This window comes from Bombina bombina, chromosome 1 (assembly GCF_027579735.1).
Source record: "Bombina bombina isolate aBomBom1 chromosome 1, aBomBom1.pri, whole genome shotgun sequence".
NCBI classification, from domain to species: Eukaryota; Metazoa; Chordata; class Amphibia; order Anura; family Bombinatoridae; genus Bombina; species Bombina bombina.
The window spans coordinates 1114202700-1114215366 of record NC_069499.1 but is presented as its reverse complement, the minus strand read 5'-3'; the positions used below and the strand labels follow the sequence as shown (position 1 = coordinate 1114215366).

At 35.8% G+C, this 12667-nt stretch overlaps 1 protein-coding gene and 1 non-coding gene across 3 annotated transcripts in view; both read left to right on the top strand.

Annotated features, from left to right (window-relative positions):
• The first annotated feature begins 937 nt into the window (after window positions 1-937).
• TRNAC-GCA (transfer RNA cysteine (anticodon GCA)) lies at window positions 938-1009 on the top strand. Its single transcript has one exon. It is a non-coding gene; the product is annotated as a tRNA-Cys (tRNA).
• An 806-nt stretch (window positions 1010-1815) lies between these two features.
• The window catches only part of CWC25 (CWC25 spliceosome associated protein homolog), a 117236-nt gene continuing 106384 nt past the window's right edge, over window positions 1816-12667 (top strand). For both annotated transcript variants that reach the window (XM_053697820.1, XM_053697812.1), the window contains exons 1-3: window positions 1816-1878; window positions 4535-4707; window positions 7820-8056. In XM_053697820.1, coding sequence (XP_053553795.1) covers window positions 1861-1878; window positions 4535-4707; window positions 7820-8056 — 428 coding nt within the window. In that variant the 5' untranslated portion in view covers window positions 1816-1860. The remainder of the gene's footprint in view (window positions 1879-4534; window positions 4708-7819; window positions 8057-12667) is intronic.

The following is a 12667-nucleotide window of genomic DNA, read 5'->3' as shown; positions in this document are numbered from 1 at the left end:
TAGCCACCAATCAGCAAGCGCTACCCAAGTGCTAAACCAAAATTAGGCCAGTGTTCTATCAGATTTTGCTACCTTGTCAGAATCTGCTATCCTTGAGTGTATAAAAATTCTATACAAAAATTATTTCATTTATATCTTTTATTAGTATATATATATATATATATATATATACATCACTGTGACAAGTGATTGAACAGCGAATGCGTGCATTAATTGGCCGCAGCAAAATCCGACAGGACAACTTCCTTATCACAATGTGCTACCTCTCAGTTCGCATGCTGCTGATTACATAATCGCATTCTAAACATTCCTTTTTAACATATGTGGAGTGTGATTACGTAATACAGAGCATGCACACTCAAGGGTAGCAGATTCTGACAAGGTAGCAAAATCTGATAGAACACCGGCTCTTTAAGGGACATTAAACCCAAAAATCTTCTTTCATGATTCAGACAGAGAATACTATTTTAAACAACATTCCAATTTACTTATATTATCTAATTTGCTTCACTCTTAAGTTATCCTTTGTTAAATACATAGCAATACACATGGGTGAGCCAATCACATGAGGCAAATATGTGCAACCACCAATCAGAGGCTACTGAGCCTATCTAGATATGCTTTTCAGGAAGGAATATTAAGAGAATGAAGCAAATTAGATAACAGAAGTAAATTAAAAAGTTGTTTAAAATGGTATTCTTTATCTGAATCATGAAAGAAAAAAAAAATTGGGTTTAATTTCCCTTTAAGCTTCCATTCTGTTTTTCAAATAAAGATACCAAGAGAATGAAGACAAAGTGATAATAGGAGTAAATTAGAAAGTTGTTTAAAATTGCATGCTGTACCTGAATCATGAAAGAAAAATATAGGTTTTTATTTATATCCCTTTATGGTATGTTTTTTTTTCTTATAACATTCTATAATTTCTTTCATGTAAGGGGGTATAGCTCAGTGGTAGAGCATTCGACTGCAGATCGAGAGGTCCCTGGTTCAAATCCGGGTGCCCCCTTCAAACACCTTTTGTTTCACTAGATTTTGTTATTTCATCAATGAAATATGCTTTAGGTCATTCAAAGTGAATGCTTAAATAATTCATTATTATGTGAATGAATAGCATTAATCAGTTTCTTTTTAGCAGTGATTCTGGTGTTGTCACTTTCTGCCACCTCACCTGAGTCATGTGATAATTCTATTGCAAAGAACAGTTAAGGTGACAGCCATTCACACCCAGTGCAGAACTTTGCAACAACTATTGTCTTCTAGTCATCTGATTGTTTTACAGTCAAAGAGCTAAGAAGTGGAGGAAAAAATGTGGCACACATTTGATAGTCTTATTTCAATGTCTAACAGTTGTTCATTTATGTATTTATATGAATATATATATCTACAAACACCTATATAATACTGTAATTGTATGCAGAAAGCATTCAGTCGAGAGATCAAAGGCCCTGTTTTATCGGCATATTAAAGTATCAGCATATTTTTTTAACTGTCTTTGAATATGTGTGTGCGATGAATAATTGTGTAACCTTTTGTTTTCGTAACTCTGTTTTTCTGTGTATTTTATTGGAAAGTGCAACAATTAAGAATCTAATGCAAAATATGTTCCTGTGTTTGGAAGCGACTGCATTGCAATGTGCTGGTGTAAGTACACTTGGGTTTAATGTTTGGGTTGATTTTGTTCTTTCCTGCTAAACTGTGCACATTCTTCTGTATTAAACAGCTGATCTGGCCTTTTAACTTGTCACATGACACGCCCTGCGTTTCAAGCCTCTTTCTGGGATACTGTTCCGCTCGATTTGATGTCGTCATAATTCGGCGTTCAGAGAGATAGACTGTCTTCAATCCGAAGTGGGAGCCATGGGGGGAGGAGACTTGGTATAGTATAAACTAAATATTAGGATATAATATAAGATCTTAGGATAGGTTTAGCAAGTTGTATTTTTAATAGGATTTCTTAGCTACTTATAATAATTGATGTGATTATGTATAGTGCATACTAACTGCAGGATAAAATGACAAGTACATAAAGCTGGCAATGCAGTATTTACTAGATTATCCGAATATGCTTACCAGATGCGTTTTTTCTAAATATTTTAGACTCCATCTTAAATTGTATATTGTAAAGACAAGCAGCAGAGTATTGTGCTTCTGTTTAAGCCACAGTCAGTGTTATGTTTGATGCTTCTAAATACTATAGGCTGAGCTCCGACCTACACATTATTACAATAGATTCAGGTGGTGCTATGTATCTATGTAACGTGACATCTTTATTACTAGAGATCATCTCAGATTTCCAGTATCGGACTGGACAGTCAGTTACTGTCCAGTGTGTAAAATATATGTTAAAAAACTAACAAACGAGCATACAAGACAACCAAATATTTATGCTTTATTGTTTATTTACCCAGAAGGGTGCTCTGAAGCGTGTTGGTAAGGGGGTCACAAGTAGACCAAAGCCTATTTGACTGAAACTCTACTTCATAGCACATACTTGTGTGCCATTTATTATTTGAAAAAAAGTTCTGCCTTTGGTCAATTTCTGCAATGAGATTTTTGTAGTGAAACATTTCCTGCAGGTCACTTTGAAATTAAATTTTAATTTTAAATTAGGCTGTTTACACTAAGGCACCAGCTTAATTGCACTGTGATGATTATTTGGAGATTAAAGCAATTTTTAAAGTTTTAAAATACATTGTAGCAACTAAACAATTGCATTGCAGATTAGCTGCAGAACAAAAAGTGCTAAGTTTTTATAATGTCCCTTGAATACATTTTTGTTTCTTTTCCTCTTGGTCTAACATCACATTATAAGGTAAACATGTAGTAACAAAAAAAGTGCATTGCTCATAAGAATGTCTTGCCCTCAGAAATCACTGCTTTGCAGACTGAGAAAGGCTAGGGGGTGGGGTTGAAAAATCCCTAAGAGCCAGTCCACAATCCATGCGCCGCCACTTTGCACTGCTGCTCCATATTTGAATGTACTCTTCAAACAGCTCTGGCTGTACTTTGTTAAATTGAATGTAAACTTGAGCGTACTGAAGCCATAAAATAGATAGAATTTTAAAATTTTAAAATTAGTAAGACTTTCATTTATCAAATTGGTAATATATCCTGATCTTCTGAGATTTTTTAGCTTTTTAAGGTAAAACGATAAGCCCCGTTCTCCTCCCGTCATAGTCCTCAATTGATTGACAGATGACGAATCTGCAATCCACTAATCGTTGTCCCCCACCCCCTGGACATTCAGCCTCTTTGTACAAATGTCAAGCCCGGGGGGGGGGGGGGAAACGACGATTAGTGGATTGCAGATTCATCATCTGTCAATGAATTGACTATGGCGGAGGGGGAATGCTGCTTATCGTTATAACATTAAAAGCTAAAAATCTCAGAAGATCCTGATATTTTACCAATTTGATGAATGAAAATATCACTACTTTTTAAAATTCTATCCTATGACTTGAGCGAGTACGCTTAAATTTACATTCACTTTAAGGAAAACTTACACAATGCAGCCAGAACACAGCACTGTTTGAAGAGAAAAGCCTGATGTGGCGCAACACTGCAAAATTAATTCCCAATAAGATTTATGCACGTGTCCTGTTCTTGGGGATTATATGATGTAACATGGGTATGTGAATGGGAGGGACTACAGGTCCATGTTGGCTGGTCCCAAGGTCTGATATGGGCATGGAACTGGAATAGTCTGAAGACTCCTGGGGTCTAATCAGAGATTCTATGGGGGCATGTGGCTGACATACGGATTGCAAGACCTTGGAGGCCTGTTCTGAGGTCTTATGTGGAAATATGCCTAAAGGGGATGTATGAATAATGAGGGTTATGTGGCTTACATGAGTACCTGTCTGTGAATGGTTATTAGACACTGGTCTCATGTGGGATGTGTGATGTGGGCATATAGCAGACAGAGGGGATGCAGATTCTTGAGCACTGATGTGAGGTCCTTTGTGTGCATGTAGCACAGTGTATGTTCAGGAACATGGCATTCAATATGGGAATTTGGCTGAAAGACGCCATTGAAGTCAGATCTGGGAAGTGGCTTATAGTTTGTGCAGGAACATGGTGTATTATGAGTTCTGATTTGTGGGCTACAGGACTGGGGATATAATCAAAAGTCTGATGCGGCTAAGGGGCTGCTAGGTCATGGGGTTTGATGTGGACATGCGGCTGAGAAATGCTGCAAAGCCATTGGGTCTGATGTGGGCATGTGTGCTGCAAAGCCATTGGGTCTGATGTGGGCATGTGTGCTGCAAAGCCATTGGGCCACACCTTTTGTTACCTTACGGTTCCCAGTATTTCTGTGGAGGGCAACTGGCAAGCATATTCACCACATGCTACTAGGACAGACTCACTTTTCTTTTATCTAATCGTGTAAGCTGATTTCTTGGCTAGAAAATTAAACAGACACAGACAGTGCTGGAATTTAGAGTAGTTGAGGCTTAGAACTTGATTTTTTTTTGTCGCCTGTTCAGACTGTTCTGAACATCCTTGTCATTTTTATCTTTCTTGTCATTAGAATCTGAAGAAAAGTTGGCATCCACAAACTTTGAGAAATGTGGAAAAAGTGTGGAAGGCTGAACAGAAACATGAGGCGGAGAGGAAGAAAATTGAAGAGCTACAGCGAGAGCTGCGTGAAGAGAGGGCACGGGAGGAAATGCAAAAATATGCTGAAGACACAGGCGCTGTTAAGTGAGCAGTTAAATTTAGCTAAAAATTCATTATAGTAAATATATTATCTGCACTGACTGTATATATCATATTGTAATCCTGCTGCTAATTAATTTTTACATAAACATGACCTATGACTGGGCATCACTGTGCTAACTACTGAAACTGCGATTCCTTGCTGAACATGTGTTTTGCATTTCATAGGATCTTCACCATTTAAAGGGACGTGGAACCCAAAATGTATCTTTCAGGATTTAGAGCATACAATTTTAAACAACATTCCATTTCACTTCTATTAGTATCCTTTTGTTGAAGGAGCAACAATGCACTATTAGTGCTTTACTGTTCGTGAGCCTGTCTAGGTATGCTTTTCATTAAAGGATAGCAAGAGAAAAAAGCAAATTAGGTAATTAAGTAAACTGGAAAGTTGTTTAAAATTACATGAACTATCTGAATCATGAAAGAAAACGTGGGTTTCATATCCCTTTAAGTATAGCATATAATTTGTGGACACTTTTCTATTATCAAATTTACTTTTTTTTCTTGATATCCTTTGTTGAAAAGCATATGTAAATATCCTAAGCCGCAGCTGTGCACTACTAGAAGCTAACTAGTTATTGGTAGCTACACAATTTGTCTCTTATCATTGACTCTTCCAAGCTTCCTACAAAACTAAGTAAATTGGACAGCTGTTAAATAGCATACTTTGTCTCAATCAGGACAGTTCTAAAATAAATAGGTTGGACTTAAAGTGAAAGTCATTCCTAGCGTTTTACAAATGCTAGGATTGACTAATGAAACAAATAGAGGACTTTCATTCATGAAGTATAAGATACTTCATGTAGAAAGCTCCTTTATTTGTTTAAATCGATCTCCGTTCTCCGTGACGATTTCACCTCTTAGCCAATAGCCCTGCAGTAAATCCGGCTTGGCACCCATGGGAGCTGGATATACCGCATGGCTATTGGCTAAGAGGTGAAAGCGTCACCTCTTGGCAAAAATTTTTTTTTTTAGCCGTGGGCTGCTGTAGCAGCTAAGAACGGCGATCGATTAAAACAAATAAAGGAGCTTTCTACATGAATTATCTTATACTTCATGAATGAAAGTCCCCTTTATTTGTTTCAGTAGTCAATCCTAGCGTGTGTACAACGCTAGGATTAACTTTCACTTTAAGAACAATCACAGAAAATGCTAAAAACACACGTTTGATTAACAATGGTTGGCAACAACTGAGCTAGAAGTAGAGTGAACAAAAGTAAGTTGGCTACAGAGTTACACATGATATGCCTGTGTTTGTAGCTTGTACAACCTTGGATAAATATACATTTTTTTTTTTTTATCCTTTTCCCTAGTAAAATGCATCTATTGAAGAAAAATCTCCTAAATTACTATTTTGAATGGTTAAATCCTTAAAGGGCCGCATTTATACAGAAAATGCCTCCTTTCTATTAGTGTAGATAACTGTGGTTCTGCCTTGGGTTTAACACACAAGTAAAATACAATTTGGAGGCCACAAACATTGCAGGAAATGGCTGGTGGGTCAATCAGGAGTCGCTAGAGAGCTTAAAATGCAAAGTAGGACTTTATTGTTTGTTTAAATCCTTTGTAGTGTTTTAGACACATAGTTATCTAGGTTCAGTAATGCACAAATTACATGTTGTAACAAATATTATGTTTGCATTAGAATGTCCCTTTAAATTACTAAACCATTTTGATTGTACTAATTTGCCGTCTATGCCCAATATAATATGAGGGTAAAAAATGACATTGGGAAAAAAAAGATAAATGTTTTATTAACATTTAAAACTGTAATTTTCTTAGGTTTGCAGGGTTATGTAGTTTCACACCATAACACATTTACAGTATGTGCTTCAAATGTACATCAGTCCTAACCTGCGAAGCTCAGCGCTCTTCAGGCCACACATCTGTGCTTGGTAACACTGTTCCCTTGGGAACAAAGGCTCCTATCATCCGTTGCCCAGGAATTGGAAGCCTCACCAGCGCTCCCATAAACAGTACAGCAAGGATCCACTAAGTTCCTTGCATATATGAGTCATTGAGAAGGTTACGTGATCTCTATCGAAACACGTTTGTCTCTTTACCACCATAATAAAGCAACTGTTTTTACTTTTTTTCAGCCTAACTGGCTTGTCATTTCGAGTGCAAGGAACTTTGTGGATCGTTTTTGTGTAGTTTCACAGCAGACTAAGGATTCACCACTTCTGCTTAGAGCCAGATGTAAATGAGCTCTGAACCTATCAAGGCTGTTACCATCTAGCATGTAGGAGGATTTGAAAACCGTGTACTTTAAAAGGACGTTATAGTAACATTTCTGCCCCTAAGGGCTCGATTTATCAAGCTGTTCTCCTCCCTATGACTGCAGGTTCTCACAAGAGAACCTGCAGTCACAATTTATCAAGCAGCAGTCATCAGACCGCTGCTTCTCTACCCTCTTCTCCACCTCTTAGGTGGAGAATTTCAATCTCCCGGTCTCATCCGACTGGGGAGATTGACAGCTCCTGCCAGCGCGTGATTTTCTGTGTGCGGGCAGGGGGCAGGATTGCACTCGAGAGCAAAATAGCGCTCCTGTGAAATGTTACATTTCGGCAGTAGATTGCTGCTTGCCAGAGGAGAGCTTGGTCGGACAGGGGCGAATATGTACACCCCTATCTGCCCTTGATTGGTAAATTGAGCCCTGAAATGTATGATAATATTTTCTTTCCCCTTAGGGATGAAAAAGTATTTCTTGAAATTGTCTTTTTTCTATAATATACATATTTTTATACATCCATGGAGGATCTAATATAAAATTATGTAATTGTGATGCTTTAATTAGTTTCATTAGGGGTGGCATAGTTTAATATTTGTAGTAATTTATTTGAAACAGAAGTATTGTATCCTGATTGATGGCTTGGATATTGTACAATGTCCTAAATTATTTTATAACAATAGGCATAAGTAGAAGTTTAAGCAATGCCGTCAGAGAATTGTTAGGCTGGCTTTGCAATCTGCTCTTAATTCCTGGGCTTTATTATTTTATTTACAAATTGAACTATACAAAAACAAAAAATGAACTACTCAGTATATACAAAGCATTACATACAGCGCATTTTTCTATTTCCTCAACTTTCAGAAAGAGAGATGAGAAACTTGATTGGATGTACCAGGGCCCTGGTGGTATGGTGAATCGGGAAGAGTATCTTCTGGGGCGACCTGTGGATAAGTTCATCCTGGACAAAATGCAGGATCCAGAATCTGGACCTTCAACTGAGACTGGACTGCTTCCAGGATCCATTTTTACTCCATCTGCAGCAAGTTCCACACTGGATATAGCCAACAAAATCCGGGAAGATCCATTGTTCATGATCAGGTGACCAGCTTCTTGGCTTAGAATGCTTTAATATTTAATCCTAATTAAAAGTCAAATAGTGTGTTTGTAGGGGGAGAATACCACCCCCTGGGTTTTCATGTATAATGAGAATTTTTGCAAACTTGGTCTTGACAAGCATAATAGCCAAACAAAAGAAGCAATCTGTTTTTCACAATAAAAGTATACACATAACAATTTAAACTGTAATCTATATAATGTAGTCCCTCAAAAGACACAAACAAACATTCACTACTGACTTAGAAACTTTAAATAAAACCTATATGAGATTTGACGGGTATCATTACAAACTTGAATGTTTATCGATCCATAGTAAAAATCAATAAAGGTGTTTTGGTCCTGCACACCAACTGACTCGTTTCATGCCTCTAGGGACACTTAATCATGTGTGAATTTGATACTGCCATTATTTATATACAGTGTTCTTAAAGTGACATAAACAAAAAAGTCAAACATACAAGCTAACAAATATACCAAAAAACCGTAATAGCTATTTCCCCTATTCTATTTAGTAAGGTTCCAACATTTTGATAAAACTCGTATATTGTTTTAAAGGGACATTAAACACTTTGAGAGGGTAATATAAAATGATAATATATATATATATATATATATATATATATATACTCTGCATTATACTCATTATTTATTTTGTACCCCTTTACTGTAATTTCATTCTGAAGTTGTGAGCTTTTCAATTCTTGTTAGAAATGGACGTACCGAACACTTAAATTCCACACAGCCATTGATTGAACACTCTGCTGACCTTTTTTTAGACACTAAAACTTTAGACTTATTTTTTCAATATCAAAACAGCTAATGAAACTTTAAAAATATATCTACGTGTTATTCTCAGACTAATCTTTTCTTTGAATGCTTCATTCTATCTAGCTTTTCTTTAGTGTTTAATGTCCCTTTAATCTTTTCCAGCTATTATGCTAATAGGTCACCTACTGTTAGTGACTCTACAGTAGACAGAGCATAACATTTTAAACAACATTCCAGTTTACTTCTCTTATTAAATTAGCTTTATTCCCTTTTATATCCTTTGTTAAATGAACACTAATGCACTAATGGGAACTAGCTGAACACATCAGATGAGCCAATAACAAAAAGCATGTGTGCAGCCACCAATCAGCAGCTAGCTCCCAGCAGTGCATTGCTGCCCCTGAGCCTAACTAGGTATGCTATTCAACAAAGAATACAAAGAGAACAAAGCAAAATAGATAATAAAAGTACATGTTCTATCTGAAGCATGAGTTTTTTTATTTTGACTCTATTGTTCTTTAAGTCGCTCTACATGCTATAGACATTTTGTGCTGAGTCTGTTCTGATCATATATAGTAAGGATGATCTCTACATTAGATAGAAACCCTACTGCGGCTAAGCACGGCCTGCTATTTTTCTGTCATTGTTTAACATTTAAAACTATAAACACGTTGTTAGACTTTCATGATAACTAGTAAGGATTGCCACCCTACATAATACAGAAAAACAGCACTGGTTTAGCCTGTCTTGTTTATCTGTTTGTAGTGGATTCTACAAAAAATATTGTAAGGAATAATTGCATGCTGCAAATTTATATGTCAAAATAATATGATGTAGATGAAGAAGTCTTAAAGGGACATGAAACCCACATTTTTTTCTTTCATGAGGATTTGCTTCATTCTCTTGCTATTCTTTGCTGGAAAGCATATCTAGATAGGCTCTATTAACAAATCACTATTTTGTATTTTCCCCTTGATACAGAGTTTTACTTTATCTACACTGATTTAAATAACATTAAAGGGACACTAAACCCAAAATTGTTCTTTCATGATTCTGGTAGAGAATACAGATATGGATTACAAATAAAACAACTGATCTGGTGATATACAAACCCTTTTTAATCAGAGGCATGTAGTAGGTAGTGAATATCAATGAACAGCAACTTAAAGGGAAACTGAACCCAATTTTTTTCTTTCGTGATTCAGATAGAGCATGAAATTTTAAGCAACTTTCTAATTTACTCCTATTATCAAATTGTCTTCATTCTCTTCGTATCTTTATTTGAAATGCAACAATGTATGTTTAGATGCCGGCCCATTTTTGGTGAACAACCTGGGTTTTCCTTGCTGATTGGTGGATAAATTCATCCACCAATAAAAATGTGTTGTGCAGGGTCTAAACCAAAAAAAAACTTAGATGCCTTTTTCAAATAAAGATAGCAAGAAAACAAAGAAAAATTGATAATGGGAGTAAATTAGAAAGTTTCTTAAAATTGCATGCTCTATCTAAATCACGAAATAAAAAATTTGGGTTCAGTGTCCTTTTAACAAAAGTGATACATAATATATAAAATATGTGAAGCTTCACGAGTTTCTAATTACATAATATATAAAGCTACTACTGATGTCTGAATGCAAGCTCTATAAAGATGACACTCCATGTTTGCTGAAATGTAAGGATTCTTACAGACCAATGTTTTAATATCCTTCATATAGCTGCAAAGTGTTCTGGTGTCTTCGTAATGTTTATTATATGATTATGACCTATGCTTATGATGCAATGGCAAATCTCCAAAAGACTACGGTGACATTCACATTGCACAGAAATGTTGTGACAAGGAATGAATAAAAGTAAATAGCAGTTGATAAAAAAAGAAAATACAACTAACTAGATCATTCTCACAAGACTTTACTAATTCTTCTATTCCACGTAAAAAAAATAATTAAAAAATATATAGCTATGGAGAGAGAAACACACACGTGCCTCTATTTTTGAAGCAGCTAAGAAAAAAATAAAACTAAACTTAAAAACAGTTTTTGTAAAACTAACTGAAAAATAACTATAATTACCAAAAAAAAAAAAAGTTTCCTTTGTAATCCAGTCTTTATTAGTGTAGGGAATTCTGGAAAACCCCAATCTAATAAGATCTCCGACCTGTAGATGGCGCTGAGCAAGTAAGGTTATATACCGATTATGGCTGCTTAGAGATTTCAGAGCCCTGTGAGAGACTACTTTGAATTAAAGGGACACTGAACACAAATTTTTTCTTTCGTGATTCAGATAGAGGATGCAATTTTAAGCAACTTTCTAATTTACTCCTATTATCAGTTTTTCTTCTCTTGCTATCTTTATTTGAAAAAAAGGCGTCTGAGCTATTTTTTGGTTCAGAACCCTGGACATCACTTGTTTATTGGTCGGTTAAATTAATCCACCAATCGGCAAGAACAACCCAGGTTGTTCACCAAAAATGGGCCGGCATCTAAACTTACATTGTTGCTTTTCAAATAAAGATAGCAAGAAAATGAAGAAAATTTGATAATAGGAGTAAATTAGAAAGTTGCTAAAAATTGCATGCTCTATCTGAATCACAAAGGAAAAAATTTGAGTTCAGTGTCCCTTTAATCTTTGACAAAGATTCTGTTAAACCATATTTGTTGCATAAAAATAAAGGGGAAACGCCCACAAACCTTTACATACAACCGCAAAGCTTTCATTGACAGGAATACAAACTGTCCATAGCTAAGGATGAGGAATGAATAGGCATTTCAGTAGTATCGCTCTACATGGGGAGCAGATAACTCGAGCATCATGTTTGAAAGGTCTGCTGATATTAACTGTGTGCTATTCCCTTAGCAGGGGTTATATACAAGGCACAGTGCAATAATACAATGTTGTAAACACATTAGAGCATTTTCTTTTTGCACTTTTATGCACTATTACTTATACTAACTAAAACATAAAAAATATATAAAAATGAAATAGAATTTCTTCACAAAATAAAATCAATGCATTACAGCTCTACGGAAGGTTGTATCGCTATACAAATACATGATGAAAATAATAATGACTAAGACTTACTGAAGCTAAACCAAAACTTCCACTAAATGTTAAAAAAAAAAAAAAAGGAATTTGAAAATCCAAAAGTATTATAATCCTGTTAGGATATTGGCAATTCCTCATTTGTATGATGTTTCAACAGTTTATGGTAGTGTTTCTCAACTGTGGTCCTCACATACCCCCAACAGGCCAGGTTTTCATTATAGCTGAACTAGAGCACAGGTTAAATAATCAGCTGATGGGTGAGAGCAGGTTAGTAACCATGGTTACTGATCAGCTGATTATATCACCTGTGCTCTAGTTCAGCTATAATGAAAATCTGGCGTGTTGGAGGTACTTGAGGACCGCGGTTGAGAAACACTGGTTTATGGGATTTTCGTGGTGTCTACTGTTTTGTATGTAGTTTATGCTGGGATCCTGTTCATGAAGTAATAGTTGTAAAAAATGAACCCAGTCATATAATGTAAGTCAGTGTTTCTCAATTCCAGTCCTCAAGTGCCCCGAAAGGTCAGATATTCATTATGTCTTAAATAGAGCACAGGTGAAATAATCGCACACTAGTTCAGATACCATGAAAATCTGGCCTGCTAGGGGCACTTGAGTACTAGAGTTGAAAAACCCTGACTATATTATAACTTGATGATACATTTTACAATTTTTGTATTATCAGATCCGGAATGTAAATAATATTTAATTTTAGATTGACTTTAATTTATCCATTCTAATGAAGAAGCACTATAACTTTAATAAAGCAATGAAATTCTATTA